This window comes from Chelonoidis abingdonii, chromosome 4 (genome assembly GCF_003597395.2).
Source record: "Chelonoidis abingdonii isolate Lonesome George chromosome 4, CheloAbing_2.0, whole genome shotgun sequence".
NCBI classification, from domain to species: domain Eukaryota; kingdom Metazoa; phylum Chordata; order Testudines; family Testudinidae; genus Chelonoidis; species Chelonoidis abingdonii.
Genome location: NC_133772.1, coordinates 26482617 through 26501155, shown reverse-complemented (window position 1 = coordinate 26501155; position 18539 = coordinate 26482617). Strand labels below are relative to the sequence as shown.

The 18539-nt window shown below is 53.5% G+C and overlaps 1 protein-coding gene across 1 annotated transcript in view; it reads left to right on the top strand.

The window, feature by feature from the left end:
* SORT1 (sortilin 1) overlaps window positions 1-17733 on the top strand; it is a 42385-nt gene extending 24652 nt beyond the window's left edge. Inside the window, exons 10-20 of the mRNA XM_032799642.2 lie at window positions 491-646; window positions 2663-2769; window positions 3332-3434; window positions 3697-3865; window positions 4282-4472; window positions 9795-9984; window positions 10520-10636; window positions 11262-11370; window positions 11540-11646; window positions 12608-12731; window positions 13730-17733. Of these exons, the coding sequence (XP_032655533.1) occupies window positions 491-646; window positions 2663-2769; window positions 3332-3434; window positions 3697-3865; window positions 4282-4472; window positions 9795-9984; window positions 10520-10636; window positions 11262-11370; window positions 11540-11646; window positions 12608-12731; window positions 13730-13744 (1388 nt within the window). The 3' untranslated portion in view covers window positions 13745-17733. The remainder of the gene's footprint in view (window positions 1-490; window positions 647-2662; window positions 2770-3331; window positions 3435-3696; window positions 3866-4281; window positions 4473-9794; window positions 9985-10519; window positions 10637-11261; window positions 11371-11539; window positions 11647-12607; window positions 12732-13729) is intronic.
* Window positions 17734-18539: the final 806 nt, after the last annotated feature.

Sequence of the window (18539 nt, the reverse complement as noted above, 5' to 3'; positions counted from 1 at the left end):
TTATCAGAGTACTGTCATTGGTTTATCCTCTCACACCCCTGGGGGGCAGGGCTGTTCTCCCTGTAGTACAAATGAGGAACTGAAGCCAGAGAGACTGAGTGACTTGCCCATGGTCTGTGATCAAGCCCGGAGTCCCTGTCTGGCACCCTAACTGCTGAGCCATCGTTTCTGGCAAAGCAGAGGGTGAAAGTGCTGTCTCAAAGGCCAGCTGTAAGGAGAAGCAAAGAATTTGGCATCTAGTAGCGTCACACCACGTAAGCGCTGGATTTCATGAGCCATCTTTGCTTCTCCTTTGGGACTTGCTGCTTCTCTCTGCCCCCACCACTCCTGCCATGTGAACTAGGGATAAATTGCTGATGTGATGCTGTGTCAGCACTGGCAGCATAAGGTGTGACTCTGGCATGTGGAGGCTTGAGTCTGGTAACCTCTTTCACAATTACACTGTGGGTACTATCTGATTGCCCAGCTGTATCACCTGTCTGTCTTGCAGATACTGGGTGTGGCACAATCTACACCTCAGACGATAGAGGCCTCATATACTCCAAGTCCCTCGAACGGCATCTCTACACTGGCATTGGGAGTGAAACTGACTTCACCAATGTGACCTCGCTGCGGGGCGTCTATATCACCAGCGTGCTCTCTGAAGGCAAGCGCTCGCTCTTGGGGGATGGGCTGCACCCAGCAGGACGGCTGTGGTAGAGCAAAATCCTCAGCCTCAACATCAGGGAAGGGCCTGGGCTAAAGCTTCAGTCAAGGCAGAACCTTTCTCTTGAATGCTCCTCCCTGTTCCTGGGGGGCGCGATTCCCCGGGGTCTGCACCAGGTCTCGGGAATGCCTTGGGGCACACCGAGGCCCAGGAAGGATGGGGTGGATCTCTGCTGTCCTTTGCCTGCTCCTGTTTGAGTCCAACCCTTACTCTGTCTGCAGGGCTCACTTGGGCCTGGCTTACAGGACTGGATAGCGTGCAGTCCTTGCTCATGTGAGTAGCCCCACTGGAGTCAGTGGGCTGGTCTTGCTCCCATTGATGCCGGTAGCCCTGCTCACAGGAGTAAAGTAGTGGCTGGCTCCTGGATGCAAAACTTTCATGTGTGAGTCTCCTGCAGGGCTCGAAATGGCCACATTTGGGTTCAGCCTGGAGGTCTTCAGGGAAGAGCCTGAGTTGGCTTCCAGAAGCCTGGACAAATTTATTCTGGCTGGGGGAGGGGGTGAGACCTAGACCACAGGACTCTACTCACTGAGCTTGAAAGCATCAGGTTGTTGGCAGAGCCCTGCTGGGGTTCTGTGCTGCTCAGCAGGCTATGGCACTATGCAGGCTGTCACGGAGTTCCCGGGCGATGCTCTGGAACTGCTCCCCACTAAGCCAGTCAGGACTTTGGGGAGCCTCCTCTCCCTTAGAGCAGACTTGTTCAGGGCAAGAAGCTCACACGGCTTCACCTCCTGGGTCTCTCCTTGGAGCATTCAGCATCCTCTGCCCCTCCGTGGGCTTCCCACAGTGGGGTCCTGGGAGCACAGGGTTCTGCACCCACATTTGGAGTCAGACGTGACTCTCAGCAGCAAACAGAGGTTTATTCATGACAGAAACAGAGTCTAAACAGAGCTTTAGATACAGCGAACCGATCCCTCGCGCCGGTCCATTTGGGGCAGCGAGCACAGACCCTAGTATGCACTTCACTCCTTGTCCCAGGCAGCTCAGAATAACACCCCTCCAGCCCTCCTCTCTGCTCAGCCCTTTCCGGGCCAGGAGGTCACCTGATCCCTTTGTCTCACACTTCAGCTTGCCCTCTGTCAGAGGAGGGGCCCACGCCATCAGTTGCTAGGAGACAGAGTGCCAGGCATTCAGGTGCACTGGCCCCTTCCTCTGTAGCAATCACACACCCTTATCCCACCACCTAGATATTAAGAACTGCATAGGGGACACTGAAGCACCAACACAGTGTTCAGAGCAAACATTAAGAACAGTCCCAGTTCGTCACACAGGCACACCTGGGGGCGTCGCTGGCAGGTAACACAGCGCTCTCACTGCCGTGTCTGAATTTACAACTGAAATGGTGCAGTGAAGGGAGGAGAGTAAGCCATGGCAATATGAGCTAATATGGTGAACGGTGCTAACTATGCCATGCAGGTCCATTCTGCCTTCTAAGGCAGAGCAGGGAGGGAGCCTGGCTGGCTTAATAATGATTAAAAAAATCCTTGAAACTTGCTTGCTCCTCCTTTTCCTCCACGGATGGTTCTTCACCTCCACTGTCTCCTGGACAGCCTGCTGGTGTAACTTGGGAGCTTGCTAATTGCCCATTATTGAACTATTAGCCTGAACCAATCCTTGGGGTCCTACTAGTCCTTGAAGTCCTGAACTGGAACAGTCTCAGTGCAGTGATTGCAGCTGGAGAGACACTGCCTCAGTGCAGTCTAGCCGGAGCTCTCTACACTGGGAAAATGGTGCAGCAGAAATATACATGGGTCAGCTGCCAGGGAGTAATCGACTCATCACCTGCTGCTGCAGCCAGGCTGCCTGTTTCATGGGGGTGGGAGGTAGGCTAGAGGGACTGGGATGACAGTCCCATCAGACTGTATTGCTGTCTTCAATGGGCGGGCTGAGTTGGAGTGAGCTGAGTGGAATACAAAACACCGAGGGTTTCACACCAAGTGTTTCCCCCTCCCCCAGACCGTTCCATCCAGTCGGTGATCACGTTCGACCAAGGTGGTGAGTGGCTGCCACTGAGGATGCCTGTCAACGCTAAGTGTAACTCCACAGCAAAGAACAAGGAGGAGGTTTGTCTGTCTGGGGTCCCAGGGCAGCCAGGCTCAGGTGTGGGGCACTGCCGTGTGTCAGGACGCAGGCAGGGCAGACATGGCTCCATAGTTCATTTTTTGTAAGCAATCTTTTATTTTAAGACCACTGCATATTCCCATGCGCAAGTCCAAGGGGACCTATTCCCATGGCAGGGCTAGTGGCCCAGACACTGCAGCATCAGGCCTGCATGCGGCGACTGCTTAGTTTATTCCCATCCTGCAGCGTGAGTGAGATGCGTAATAAAGTGAAGTTCAATAGTGACACCAGCCAAGACTTCACAGTGTGTTAATCCAGGCTTTTGTGGGGTATCTTTGGGGGCAGACGGCTGCCTGTCCTGTGTGGTTGGTCTGCCTCGCACAACATGGAAATGGCAGAAGCGGGTAAAGGTCCCTGGCTCTACATTAGTTGAGTGGCCCAGGATGGGCACAAACCTGAGCTGGGCTTTGCTGAGATGCTGGTGGGAACATGCCGGAAAGACCCCCCCCACCCCCCCATGTGTCATCTTGTCTCCTAACCTGGATTCTCTGGTGTTGTTCACAGTGTAGCCTTTACATCTATGCATTGTACGGCATCTCCCTGAATCACAACGTGCCCATGCTGCCTCTGTCCGAGCCCAATGTGGTGGGAATAGTCATCGCTCACGGTAACGAACCCGACTGCTACCAACACAGGGAGAGGGCAAGTGGAGGGGTATGTGGGCGGGGCAGAGGGGTCTCTCAGGATCCATCCTCTGGGCCTTGGGCTGGGAAGTGACAGGTTTAATCCATTTGGGGTGAGTTGCTCGTTCCTACAGAGCAAGGCTGGGGGGGCAAGGGAAGGTCAAAGGAAATAAGTCTGTCTGCCCCTGAGGAAGGGACACTTCCTGGACTTGCTCTAATCCCCGTGGTGTTGGGCCCTGGTTGCAGGCAGCGTGGGAGATGCCGTCCCCGTGGTGAGCCCAGACGTTTACATATCTGATGATGGGGGCTACACCTGGACATGGGTGCTGGAAGGACCCCATCACTACGCCATCCTAGACTCCGGGGGCATCATCGTAGCCATTGAGCACAGCCTCGAGCCGATCAATGTGATTAAGTAAGCCTGAGCTCCACTTGCTGAAGGGGATGCGGTGGGGGGTGGGTCTGTTCTCCGGTGAGCTGTAAGCAGAGGTCTGTCCATATAGATTGGTGCTGAGGGAGATACCAGGCTGCTGTCAGTGTTGGGATTTCTCCTCCCTCCCTTGTTCTGCAGCTGCTCAAAGGATCTTCTATGGGAGTGGGGCTGTTCGGAGTGGAAGGAGCCCTCTCCTTTGGCAGATACTGCTTTGTGCTTAGCGCTCTGTCGGTAATCTCCCCCTTCTGGGCCTTCACTCCTGTGCACAAGCCAAGCTGCATGGCCCGTGTTGTCTTTCCACACCTCTTCGCCTTTGAACGTAACGGGGTCACAGAAGGTTCCACCTGGTGTCTGCTTGGTTGTGACACAGCTCCTCACTGTAAGCCTTTTTTGTCTAGGTTCTCGACGGATGAAGGTCAGTGCTGGCACAAGTACACTTTCTCCAAGGAGCCCATTTACTTCACCGGTCTGGCGTCGGAGCCAGGAGCCAGATCTATGAACGTCAGCCTCTGGGGCTACAGAGACTCTGTCTTGCCCCGCAAGTGGGTCTCCTACACCATTGACTTCAGTCATCTTCTCAGCAGGAACTGTGAGCTTCTCTTGTTTCCTTCCTTTCCATGCAGAGATGGGGGTGCGGAAGGGCTGAGGGGCAAAGTGGGGGAGCAATCTGAATAGATGAGTATGGATGCGTTAGGACTGAGAGATACAGATTGGTTTCAGCTCCCATAGCAGTGGAACATCTGCTCCAGAGAGGCTGCTGTAGAGTGCCTCTCTAGACTGCACACATCACACTGCTGCTTCCTTTCACACCTGAGCATGTTTGTGGGATTTCATGCAGGAATCCAAATTAAGCTGCAGCAATTGGAATCCCCCTACCCCAGATTTCCTACGGTTTGGTCCCGTCTAGAATCATAGGGTTAGAAGAGACTGCAAAGGTCAGCTAATCCAGCCCCTGCCAAGATAAAGGACTTGTTGTTGTGTCTAACCCAGGGGTGGGCAAACTACAGCCTGGGGGCTGCATCCAGCCCTTCAGATGCTTTAATCTGGCCCTCAAGCTCCTGCCAGGGAGCAGGGTCTGGGGCTGCCCTGCTCCATGCGTGCTGTGGCTCTGCACGGCTCCCGGAAGCAGGGGCATGTTCCCCAGCTCCTACATGTAGGGGCAGCCAGGGGTCTCTGCATGCTGTCCCTACCCCAAGCGCTGCCCCCACATCTCCCATACCATGGCCAATGGGAGCTGCAGGGGCGGTACCAGTGGATGGGGCAGCGTGCAGAGCTGCCTGGCCATGCTGCCGCATAAGAGCTGGAGGAGGGACATGCTGCTGCTTCCAGGAGGAGCTTGAGGTAAATGCCACCCAGAGCCTGCACCCCGATCCCCTCTAGTGCCCCAACCCCCTTCCCCAGCCCTGATCTCCCTCCTGTACCCTGAATGCCTCATTTCTGGCCCCACACCAGAGCCCGCACCTCCAGTCGGAGCCCTCACCCCCTCTCGCACCCCAACCCCCAATTTCATGAGCATTCATGGCCCGCCATACAATTTCCGTACCCAGATGTGGCCCTTGGTCCAAAAAGTTTGCCCACCCCTGGTCTAACCCACCCAGACAGATGGCTCTAGCCTCCTTTTGAAAACTTCCAGTGAAGGAGCTTCCACAGGCTCTCTAGGCATCTGGCCCATTGCCCTGTTGTTTTTACAGTCAGGGAGCTTTTCCTGAGGTTTAATCTAAATCTGCTGGGCTGTCGTTTGACCCCAGCGCCTCTTGTCCTGCCCTCTGTGGCAAGAGAGAACAACTTTTTTTCCAAGTATCTGAAAATCATTATCAAGTCCCCACTTAATCTCCTCTTTTCCAAACTACACAGTTCCTTCAGCCTTTGCTCTTATGGCTTGTGTTCCATCGCTCTGATCATCTCTGTCACTCGCCTCTAGATCCTTTCCAGTTTCTCTACATCCTTTCTAGACATTGGTGACCAAAACTGGACACCGTACTCCAGCTGAGGCCAAACCAGCGCTGAGTGGAGCAGTACTATCGTAGAATCTCAGGGTTGGAAGAGACTTCAGGAGGTCATCTAGTCCAACTCCCTGCTCAAAGCAGGACCAATTCCCAACTAAATCATCCCAGCCAGGGCTTTGTCAAGCCTGACCTTAAAAACCTCTAAGGAAGGAGATTCCACCACTTCCCTAGTGAAAACTTCCAGTGCTTCACCACCCTCCTAGTGAAAAAGTTTTTCCTAATATCCAATGTAAACCTCCCCCACTGCAACTTGAGACCATTACTCCTTATTCTGTCATCTGATGCCACTGAGAACAGTCTAGATCCATCCTCTTTGAAACCCCCTTTCAGGTAGTTGAAAGCAGCTATCAAATCCTCACTCTTCTCTTCTGCAGACCAAACAATCCCAGTTCCCTCAGCCTCTCCTCATAAGTCATGTGTTCCAGCCCCCTAATCATTTTTGTTGCCCTCTGCTGGACTCTTTCCAATTTTTCCACATCCTCCTCCTAGTGTGGGACCCAAAACTGAACACAGTACTCCAGATGAGGCCTCACCAATGTCGAATAGAGGGGAATGATCACGTCCCTCGATCTGCTGGCAATGCCCCTACTTATGCAGCCCAAAATGCCATTAGCTTTCTTGGCAACAATGGCACACTGTAGCCTCATATCCAGCTTCTCGTCCACTGTAACCCCTAGGTCCTTTTCTGCAGAACTGCTTCCTAGCCATTCAGTCTCTTGTCTGTAACAGTGAATGGGATTCTTCCATCCTAAATGCAGGACTCTGCACATGTCCTTGTTGAACCTCATCAGATTTCTTTTGGCCCAATCCTCTAATTTGTCTAGGTCCCTCTGTATCCTATCCCTACCCTCCAGCATATCTACCACGCCTCCCAGTTTAGTGTCATCTGAAAACTTGTCGAGGGTGCAGTCCACGCCGTCCTCCAGATCATTAATGAAGATACTGAACAAAACTGGCCCCAGGACTGACCCTTGGGACATTCCACTTGAAACCGGCTGCCAACTAGACATGGAGCCATTGATCACTACCTGTTAAGTCCGACGAACTAGCCAGCTTTCTGTCCACTTTATAGACCAGTCATCCAGCCCATACTACTTTAACTTGCTGGCAAGAATACTGTAGAAGATCGTATCAAAAGGTTTGCTAAAGTCAAGGAATAACACATCCACTGCTTTCCGCTCATCCACAGACCCAGTTGTCTCCTCATAGAACGCCATTAGGTTAGTCAAGCATGACTTGCCCTTGGTGAATCCATGCTGACTGTTCCTGATCACTTTCCTCTCCTCTCTAAGTGTTTCAGAATTGATTCCTTGAGGACCTGCTCCATGATTTTTTCAGGGACGGAGGTGAGGCTGACTGGCCTGTAGTTCCCCAGATCCTCCTCCTTCCCTTTTTCAAAGATGGGCACTACAGTAGCCTTTTTCCAGTCATCCGGGACCGCCCCGATCGCCATGAGTTTTCAAAGACAGTGGCCAATGGCTCTGCAATCACATTCGCCAACTCCTTTAGCACCCTCGGATGCAGTGCATGGGGACTGTCGCCTCCCGTGACTTGCGTGCTATACTTCTGTTAATGCAGCCTAAAACTGCATTTGCCTTTCTTGCAACTGCTTCACATTGCTGGCTCATGGTTAGTTTGCAACCCCCCTTGTCTCCACCCCCCGCCCCAAACCAACTGTGCGTTATCTGCAAACTTGATCTATTCTTGCATCTAGGTCATTAATAAAAAAGATGTTAAACAACACCGGACCCAAAACAAATCCCTGTGGAACCCCACTTGAGACCTCCCTCCAGTCTGACATCATTCCATTAATAGTTACTCTTTGTTTGTGGTTCTTTTAACCAATTATGTATCCACTTAATGGTAATTCCGTCAAGCCCACATTTCTCCAGTGTACCTGTCAGAATGCCATGTGGGACTTGTCAAAAGCCTTGGTGAAGTCCAGGTATATTATCTCCAGTGCACTACCCCCATCCACCAGACCAGTTATCCTGCCAAAGAAGGAAATCGAGCTGGTTTGGCATGATTTGTTCTTGGTAAACCCAGGCTGGTTGCTAGTGATCACCCCTTTCTCCTCCAGGCATTTGGAAATGGAATGTTTTATACGTTGCTCTAGTAGCTTCCCAGGCATCGTGGGGATGAATAGCATCCGGCCCTGCTGACTTGAATTCATTCAAATTGGTCAGAAGATCTCGGAAATGTTCTTTTCTGCAGCCGTTCCCCTTTGTTGTCTGTGATAACTTTGTTAGTCGTCCGGTCACGTTATTTTTTTGTGAGAAGACTGAAGCAAAAGAGGCATTGAGCAGCTCTGCTTTCTTATCATCTGTTACCAGCTCCATTGAACAGCGGGACCACACTATCCCTGATCTGTCTTTTTATTCTGACATATTTGTAGAAACCTCCCTGTTGTCTCTAACGTTTCTTGCCAGTTTTAACTTCTTCCTTGCCTGGGTTTTCCTGATTTTTTTGTCCCTACACACTTGGCTACTCCTTAATGATATACCCCTCCCTCCATTTCCTAAATGTCCCTTTTTGGTTTATATAAAGCTAAAACGCTCCTTGTGCAACCCTGATGTAGGCTGCTGCTACGGGTGGGGTAGTGCCGATGCTGTGACTCCCTTGCTGTAGAATTGTGCTCCGGCACAGAGCGGTCATTTAGAGCTATTTGTACCTGTGGCTTGTCTGTGGTAAAACGCGTGAACAGAGTGTGGAATTCTGCAGTGTCTGCTTGAGTCTGCAAACAGCCGTAAGACTAGCTCTGGGTATGAATGCTGGAAGTGTCGTCATTAACCACTGCGCTGCTGGTCACTTCAGGAACATTGAGGCAATGTGCTTAACTTGCCCTCCCAAACCTCTCCCACTCCTCTCCAGGGGTCAAAAGCCCCAACTACCCGTGGCTAGCACCTCCAGCTTCACCCCGACCACTTCTGTGATGCAGTTAGTGGCTGCGAATGCAGGTGCAGCATACAACGGAACTTGCTCTTCACCCACTGCTGCGCTGCCCTCCTTCAGTAAAAGCCTTCACTTCCAAAGCGTGACCAAAGCTGTGCTGGCCCCAGGAGCCTGGGCACAGCTTTGGGTTTCAGCTTGGTGTGGAGAACATGGAGGTGTAGGGGGCTTTGTTCTAATGGGCTTGCCTCTTGCTAGTGGTTAGGGCAGGCAGCTGGGCAAGTTGTGGTGTGACCTCGGGCAAGGCCCACACCCCTCAGTAAAACAGGCCTGGTTCACAAAGCTGCAGGGATGCTGCACAGCCCCTCTGAGAGCCTCTGCTGGACACTGTCATGGTAACATCTTGGGCACTTAGTTGTCCTGAGGGTTGTGTAAATGAGAGGAGCCTTCTGCACTCGGTGCAGAGCTCTGAATCTTCCCAAAGTGCTAGATCTCATGGCTCCTCTGAGGCGGATGCAATAGGGAGTGACACACCCACTGCCATCAGAGCCAGGATAGAAATCAGGGGTTCCTGGAGTTAATCTCATGCATGATCCTGTAACTTCCCAGTGAGATGAGGGGGTAGCTCCCATAGGCTACTTGGGAACCGGGGTTCCCTACCAGTGTCCTGAGTCCCACTGGCAGCAAATGACTTCACCGGGCAGTCAAAGCCCTGCGGATGTTGCTAGGGTTTTTCAGGGCAGATTTTAGTGTTGATGGAAAGGAATGTGGTTGATGCTGGCTAGAGCAGGTGGTGTAAAATCCCTCCCCCTTCTCCCAGTGCCCCCAGGTGTTACCCAGTACTGCCTCTCCTGCGGGCGGGCAGACTGTCCTGCTTCATTGTGCCACACTCCTTTTCTTGCTTTCAGCCCTGTGAGCTGTAGCTCTAGGGTTGGCAGCTGTTGCCTAGGTCAGTTCCTATCTTCTCAATTACATCATCTCATGCCTGGAGTCTGATTACCTTTCTCCTCTCGTAGGTGACGACGATGACTATACCATCTGGCTGGCTCACTCCAGCGAGCCCGGCAGCCGCACTGATGGCTGCGTTCTGGGCTATAAGGAGCAGTACCTGCGTCTCCGCAAGTCATCCGTCTGTCAGAACGGCCGGGATTACGTGACGATGAAGCAGCCGTCAGTCTGCCCATGCACGCTGGAGGACTACCTCTGGTACGGTGAGCAAAGGCTCGCTCCCCTTGCGCGGCGAGGGGGCTGGCATAGTTGGCCAAGGGGTGATGGCTACTCTGCTAAGGTTACTAGAGTGGCACTGCATCAGGTGGCACTCTCGTCTGGGACTCAGGTGGTGGCATAGGAGCTGCCTTTGCGCTGGACCCGCTCGTGTGGATCATTTAGCCTGGTCGGCGTGTAGGGTTTGTCAGAGCATTGCCCAGTGAGTCAGGGATCCCACTCCTAGTGCCTGGCAAAGGCAAATCTGCTCAGAGTGCACCACACATGGTGCCATGTGTAACTAGGGGATGGGGGGACCTCTAACCAGACCCTGACTTCCTTACAGTGTAGGTGGGAGTGCCTGGAGCTCACCCGCAGGCCCAGCACAGCATGTGTCTGCTTGGCTAGAAGAGTCCACTTCAGGTGCTCCAGGACTGTCTGTGTGACAGCGCTCTAGCCGGCTAGGTGAAGTTCACCCCTGAGCCATCACTCAGTGTGTCGCTCACGCCTGTCTCTGCTTTTTGTCCTTGCGCTGCAGTGATTTTGGCTATTTCCGCCCTGAAAACCAGTCTGTCTGCATGGAGCAGCCGGAGCTGAAGGGCCACGACCTGGAGTTCTGTCTCTATGGCAGGCAGGAGCTACTGACGACTAGTGGGTAAAGTGGCTTTTTAACAGGGATTCGCTGAGCAAACCCTGGCCCTAGATAGGGGCAGGAGCAGCATGGCAGGGACTCCTGGGAGCAGGGGGATAGATCTTGCTGCTGCCAGTGGGTAGGGCTACAGGGTGGGAATTAGGAGGACCTGGGTTCTGTGCCAGGCTGTGTCACCAATTCCCCCTCTGGGCAACGATGGTACTTCCCAGCCTGGGCCCAGGGCTTTGGGAAAAGTGCAGCTGTAGCATACTCAAGTGGGAAACTGCCCTTCTGGTCCTGGGAGGCCAGTGTTGGACACACAGAATGGATGTGGATACCCCTGCTGCTGGCCCTGTGCTGTTTGTGGGGGATTCGGTCATGGAGCCAGACCTCAGGGGAGCCTGCCCAGCTTCAGGAGGCTGTTCCTCTGGCCCCCTGGCAGGATAGGGCTGGAGATCTCCCAGCAGGTCTGGGTGTAGCTTTTGGATCCTGGCTAGGAAACCACATTGCTCTGCACACTTTTTGCCCTCCCAGGGTAGGGGTGTGGGGTTTGATGTCTCCAGAAATGACCGGACAATCTCTGAGCTGGCCTGGGAAGTTCCCTCCTGATCATCAGGCCCTGCAGGTGTTTTCTTCCCTGACATTCCAGGTATCGTAAGATCCCAGGAGACAAATGTAGCGGTGGAAAGAGTCCGAGCCGTGAGGTGAAGGACCTTAAGAGGAAATGTACAAGCAACTTGTTGACCCCCAGCCCACTGGTAGGTGATAGCAAACGTGTGGGGAGCCAGCCAATACCAGGGTGTGAAGTGCTTGGGACCCTTGGAGTGCAAGGTTCTTGTACAAACGCCAGGAACTGGAGCAGTCTTGGTTTAAATTTCATGTTTTGTGAATTTAGCAAAACTTCCTTCTCTCTCTCTCTCTCTGCAGTCTGCTGCCTCCAGCTCCGCTCCCATAATCCTGGCTGTCGCGGGCGTAATGCTCCTCACCATCATAGCTGGAGTCCTGATCATTAAGAAATACGTCTGCGGGGGCAGGTGAGGTTTGGGACGGGTTTCAGCCAGAGCAACTGCATGTGAAGTATTACACATCTCATAGATTTTAAAGCCAGAAGGGGCCATCGTGATCATCTAGTCTGACCTCCTGCACGTCACAGGCCACAGAACCTCACCCACTCACTCCTGTAGCAGACCCCTAATCTCTGGCTGAGTTACTGAAGTCCTGAAATCATGGTTTAAAGCCGTCAGGTTACAGAGAATCCACCATTGACTCTAGTTTAAACCTGCAAGTGACATGCTGCAGAAGAAGGTGAAAAAAACCCAGGGTTTCTGCCAATCTGGGGGAAAATTCCCTCCCAACCTGAAATCTGGTGATTAGCTAGACCCTGAGCATGTGGGCAAGACCCAGCAGCCAGACACCTGGGCAGGAATTCTCTGTAGTAACTTGGAGCCCTTTCATCTAGTGTCCTGTCACCAGTCACTGGGGATTTTTGCTACTGGCCGTCGCTGCTGGGCCACATGCCGTTGTAGGCAGTCTCAACGCACCGTCTCCTCTATAAACTTATCAGGCTCAGGCTTGAAGCCAGTTAAGTTTTCTGCCCTCTCAGTGGATACGGCCATGCTGGAATTCAAGGTGTACGTGCAGCACCCTGGCTAAAAGTAGCAGTGTAGCCCAATGGCACAGCTCCGGCGCAAACTGTCCGAGATCCCGGGCACCTGCTCGTGTTGCTAGCAGTTGTACCTCAGACTGTGGCGTAGGCATATCCTGAGAGGGCTCTGAAATCTACCAGCTTCAGTTAAGTGAAGGTCATTGATGGTTAGCAGCTCCTGAATCCTTCCCATAGTCACTAACTATTCCACTGCAGAGTATGGGGCATCTTAAAAGCCTGGAAGTCTTCCTCCAGTGCTGGCTGCGTTAGAAGGTCTTGCTGTTTGACATGCCAGAGATGCAATAGACAGCATGGCATGGCCCTGACTCCTGTGTCTGCTCCACCCCCAGGTTCCTGGTCCATCGCTATTCTGTCCTGCAGCAGCACGCAGAGGCGAACGGGGTGGAAGGGGTTGAAGCTCTGGATGCAGCCAGCCCTGCTAATAAAGGGGGCTACCACGACGATTCTGACGAGGTAGGTGATTGGAGGGTGATGCAGATGCAGCAGAGAGCAGTGCCTGAACATGGCATGTCCTCCTTGGTGTCCTGGGGAACCAGGGCTTGAGTTGGACGCTGGAAGGATGGGGTTAAGAACGGCTGCTGCTCCCATGCAGGGAGGGGACTGAATGTCAGAGCCATCTAAAACTGCCCCTTTGTTTGAGCAGCCCTGGTGGAGTGCAGACCACAGCCACCGGCAACGGGAGCGTAGGGCTGCCGCTGGAGAACCTGCCTCCCACTCAGTGTCATCCCGAGGCTGCAGAAGGCCAGGCCGGTCATGAATGTAGGCCCTGACCCGCTCCAGCTGAAGGAGCCTTTGGGGGGCTGAGTGGGCAGGCCAGTGGGTTCTGAATGGTGGGTTGCAAACGTATTCAAGCCTGGAATGTCTTCAGTGGCTTGGAGAACACTTGATCTTGGGTCTCCCATTCAGCCTTGCGGGGCAGGCTAGTTCCCAAACATCTCTGAAAGCCCCCCCCCCCCCCCCCATGTGGGCTGAATAGCCTGCATGAAATAAGTCAGTCCCAGTCCCGTTCCTAGGTGGTCTGTCCGAGAGAATAGCGCAGCGGGCCCCCGTGCCGGCTGGCTGAGCCCCGGACACTGCCCCCGCCCCCATGTCCTTAGCCCTCTGGGCCAGGAACTCCATGGTGCATGTGAGAAGCTTGCACTGCAGTGATGCCTTCCTGTCAATAACAGGACTTCAGTCCTGGGGCTGTTAGGCAGAGGAGTGGGCTTGTGCTGTCCTGGTGGCTTTGCCCACCATCCTAGCTATCACACAGGCTGAGATTTTCACGTAGTACTGAGTTCCCAGGGGCCCCGTGGCTTCCTGAGCATGAGGGGACGGCAGCAGGTATGGTGTCCTGTGCTCTCCCATTCCCAGGGCAGGAGGAGAGTGATCCTGGGCTGGGATCTGAGAGAGATGGGGGAGGCTCTGGTGCTGTCTGCCCTGAGGGGTGAGCACTCATGTTCTCTCCTCAGGACCTCCTGGAGTAGGGGCACGTTGCTGCTCTTCGGCACTGGACAAGTGGGTTTGGATGCTGCCACGGATCTGCAGAACAGCAAACGCCTCCTCCAGCTCACGCTTCTCTGCAGTGGCTGCCCGTCCCCTTTCCGAGGGACTCCACTCTCCTGTCGCTTCCCTTGAAACTGTCCAGAGCCAGCTGCGCTGCAGACCCGGGGAGGAGACAGGGAGCTGCTGCAGCGACCTGGCAGCCTAGAGACCGGGGGGGAGGGCAGGGGCGTAATTTAACTTTATTTTAATGAGATTTCTTTCCAGCTGTTTGTTTTTTTTAAGGAAGACTAAATAGGAAGGTGAAATCAGCATTTCACTAAGCACTAACCATGACAAAGGTGCAATTCACCCTGCTGCAGAGAGAAGGCTCTTAACTCCAGCGTCACCCCTTGGAGGCTCATCTCTGCCTCAGCATGGCCTCAGCTGGGCAAAGCTGCTGGTGGCACTGGCCTATCCCCACCACTTCACCTAGCATAGGCAGGCCTCGGGCCCCCTGCCAGGACAGCATGTCGCTTAGCCAGCACCCTGCAGGGCCACAAGCCAAAAATGAGCAGTGATTGGATGAAACCCAGCATGGCGCATCAAGTGGAATTCATCTCCGTGCCAGGAGTAACTGCTGTGACTGGCCCTTGTGGAATCAAAGCAGTGAACTGGGAAAGCACCATGTCTGCAAACACCGGCAACAGCAGCAGGGGAGGGAAAGGGGTTCTTTTTAGTTCTAGGAATAAGTGCAGCAGAAAGCTCGGTAGGAATAAATCTCCTGCTTGTTGGTGTGTTCTTTGGGGTGGTGGGAAGCGTGTTCCAGGTGGAGCTGTGCACTGAAATGCCAGTGCTCTGGCAAAGAGCCCCATGGCTTCGTTTAAGGGGGCAGAAGCAGGGCTGGCCAGGATTTGGGAGGGTGGTATTTTGCAGCCCTCGGTTGCAATTTGGCGGCGGGGGATCCTTCCGTGCTCCATGTCTTCGGCGGCAATTCTGTGGCGGGTCCCCATTCCACACTTCGGGACCCGCCGCTGAAGTGCCCCGAAGACCAGGAGCGTGGAGGACTCCCCGCCACAGAATGGCGCAGACTGGAGTGCAGAAGGACCCACTGCTAGGGCGCCAAAAACCCTGGCGTGCTCCTGGGCAGAAGAGAGAGGCTCTAGTTTTCTAACATCCGCCTGTTTCCCCACTAAAGCGGTAGGAGACCAGCTGCTTGGTAGCTCCTAGAGCTGCTGTTGATGTGGCCAGGCCTGGCGGTGGCTTGCAGGCACTCTGGCTATTTATAACAGGATCCTCAGTGCCCCGCCCTTCCCAGCGGTACCACCTTTGGGGGGTGTCACCTGGCAAACTGTAAGCTGCTGCTCTAGGCGCATTTCCACTCGGCTGAGTACACTGCAGGTGTGTCCATATCCCTGTTTAAATGTCCAGTTGTCTTCTGCAATAGATCTGCCCTGCTGATTGTGAGGGGGTGTCTAGGCCAATGCCTGGTTGGCCTTTGCACTTGGAGGGTGGTGATAAAAAGTGAATGTACAGAACAGTCTGATGGATATAACTGGGGTTTGTTCTCCACAGCTGGGTCCCAGTGGGCTGCCATTCGTCCGTGCATTGTTAGGCACCAGCGTAGGCCAGAGCAAGGAACACAGTTCAGCCCCAGGCATGTGAGAGACAGGAGTCTCAAGAACTGGTATTTTTAAACTTGGCTTATTTGAACTGAGCTGGTTTGAGTGGAATTGTCCATCTCACTGTCCCATTAGCAGCCCCCCCCACAACTCTCTTCACCTAAACCCATTATTGCAACTCTCACGTTGCTAAGTTCCAGCCTTGGCAGGACCTTAGGCATTGCTCTGCTCAGCGTTGCAGCACCAGTGACTTAAGAGCATAGTGTCATTTTCAGGAGAGCTTGGGCTCTGTCTGCACTGCCTGGGTTAGTGGAACTCAAGCTGGCAGCGTAGGGCTTGAGCGTCTACGTTGTCTGTAACCCAGTTCAGAATCTTGAACTGTGGGTCCCAGACTGAGCTCCAACATCTACTCTGCAGTATGCAGGCTGAGTCCAGCCACCCCATCCCAGGCTTCCTAGTTCCTCCTTAAACGTGAGCACTTGAAGCCCTGTGTCTGTGGTGCACCATGGAAACAATGACTGTCCAGGGCACAAAGAAATTTGGCTCACAGGATTGTGGGTGCTTTCTGCAGACTCCCAGAATGCAAACCAGTGGGGCTGCATCTACACTGCAAAGCAATAGGGCTTGAACCCTGGGTCCTGGCTTGACTCAGGCCCATATCCTCCACCCCTATGGGGTCCTGGGTCACTGGTCCAAACGTGCGTTAGGATGATTTATGTGTAGACGAAGGGGGGTTAGCTTGAGCCTGAGTTCGAACCCTGGACTTACACTGCAGTGTTAGACATACCCTTAGCTCCTGAGTCTCACTGAAAGTAGGGTTTAGGCTCCTAAATCAGTGAAGTGTTTGCAATAAGGAGTGGAGCAGCCCTTTAAATACCTTCACAAAATCTGGCTCTAGCTACCGAGCTCTGTTACACTGGGGCTTTTCTTTAAAAATTTACAGGAAGAGCCATGCTGTTCCTGTGGCCACTAGAAGCGCAGTTTCCCCAGCTACGGCTGGAAGGCTGCTCTCCAAAGCTGTGCGTATGTTTTGGAGTAGCCTATTGCAAGGGAGCGAAATGTGATCTGGCCAAGATAAAGGCTGTTTCGGTGGTGAAGGCAGATCTGGGTGCATTTTCCTGGGCAACACATGCCAAACTCTACCCTCGTCCCAGCAGTATCCCCCAGGATTTACGCAGCTGGTCGTGTAGTATAGGAATGAAGTAGCTTAGCCTGTTCGCTGGAGAGTGTCTGGCTCCCAGATTGGTTTAACAAAATTTCTTTTTAAGAATGAGCTTTTGAGAAGCTTTCCTTTAGAATTTGACTAGCAGCCCAAATAGCCGCAGCTGGCCAAAGGTCAGGAGAAGCTCTGGGTCCACGTTCCTCACCAGCGGGGAACGGAGGCTGAAGAATAATGAAAGGCGGTTGCTCTGTCTCTGGAGTCTCCTGCAGACTGTCTCAAGCACTGCACAGCATGGACATCTGGGCAGAATCAGACGTCCACGGCTCAGATCCCTAGAGCGGTCGCTGGAGCTCCAGGCACCAGCCTGCGATTGGAAACAGCAGTAGAACATTTGGGGGATGGGACGGTCAGATGCTATGAATGTAAACTGGCTACGAATTCTCATGCTCTTGAATCAGCCTGTTCTGAAGGTGCATTCTCTGTTTACAGGCTGTCGGGAAGCTGGTAAACACTGTGGTTGGTCTTTTGCACACCCCTACCCTATTTTCCTGCCGCCAAAACCATCAGCCTTGATGTTCGCTGTGCACACGCGTACACTGGGCCATTGGAGTGGGAGAGGCACCTGCCCCCAGAAAGCTTGCGCCGCCAGTGGGGTGAACGCAGCCTTGGCGAGAGACAAATGTCATTTTTCTGGTGGCAACGGTGCGTTTCCCCTTGGGCCAGTGCGACGGCAGCCCTTTCTCTCCTGAGGCAAAGCATGCTGATAATGCTGCAGCCCTGTCCCTGCTGAATGGTTGTTGCCGAGCACTACCCTGGGTAGCTGCTGTCATGTGCATTGGAGCACCAATGCTGCCCATTACCGTGGCTTACCGCATGGCTGCAGGGCAGATCAACACAGGGATGCTGTGCCAGGTGCCCTGCCCAGGATATTTCACTACGTAACTAAAGCCAGAGCCCCTGCCCGCCATGTAGAGTATCTCTGGCTCCAGGCCAAGGGCAGGTCCAGGGGATGGGTTGAGGGGTGTGTGATGTTCTGCATTACAAACCTGGCTGGGCTATAACTGTACTGTGGAGAACGGTGGGGGAGGGGGTCTTTTACTGGACCAATGTCTTGTGAGAGAAGTCAGGGCTGGGGAATACTTTGTACTGGGATTTTTCTGTATATTTGCAATATTTGGGTTAGAAATAAAAACCAAACGGACTTTGTGTTCTTGCCTCTGTGGGTGCCTTACACTGTTCGAACAGGAGGGGTTGGCTCCTGCTAAGACTCCTCTAAAGCGCCTCTCCCCCCTGGCCCAGCGACAAGGCCTCAGCAGACCCCTCACACTATAACAAACACTAGGTGCTTTCTCCTGGGCCCAGCTCTCTCCCGTGACTAGCCCACATAACACACTGTAGGGGCGGGGTCAGGGGATAGCAGCACAAATCAATCTGTTTAGCCATGTGCCCCTCTTAAGGCTCCAGTAAGTCTTGTACTTGGGTGGGCATTTCCCTTGCAATGCACTTCTCTGGGAATGCACTGATGTCAATAAAATGTTCACGTTGATTAGTCCTATTGAATCTCCATCTTACCAGTGGCAGGAAAACTCCCCTCCCTTTTGCTCAATGATTCTTCTGCCCTGCAGAGAGAGGCTGGCTTCCATGCCTGGCATCCCTAAGGGAGCTGCGTGAAAGCAGTGTGGGCTTGCCCTGGGGCGGGCAGCCAGGGAGCAGCAGGACACTGGGGGCTGTGCTGTGGACAAGGCACTCGTGGGAGGCTGTGGGTGATTGTTGGAGTCTGAGGGCTCAGACCAAAGCAGGTGGCTATTGGGTGAGTGTGAGAGGCAGAACTGATCATCCCACCCCTCCCCTTCCAGGGTCTAACTCAGAGTCCACTGCACGACTCCCCAGGGCGGTTTGTCCCTGAGCACTTCCAGGGCTTTTGAAAGGAAAAGCTACTGTAGTGCTTTGAAAACCTATTGGCAGAATGGGCCAGGGCTGTGTGTAGCCGCTGTAGAAAAGCCAGTTCCATAACAG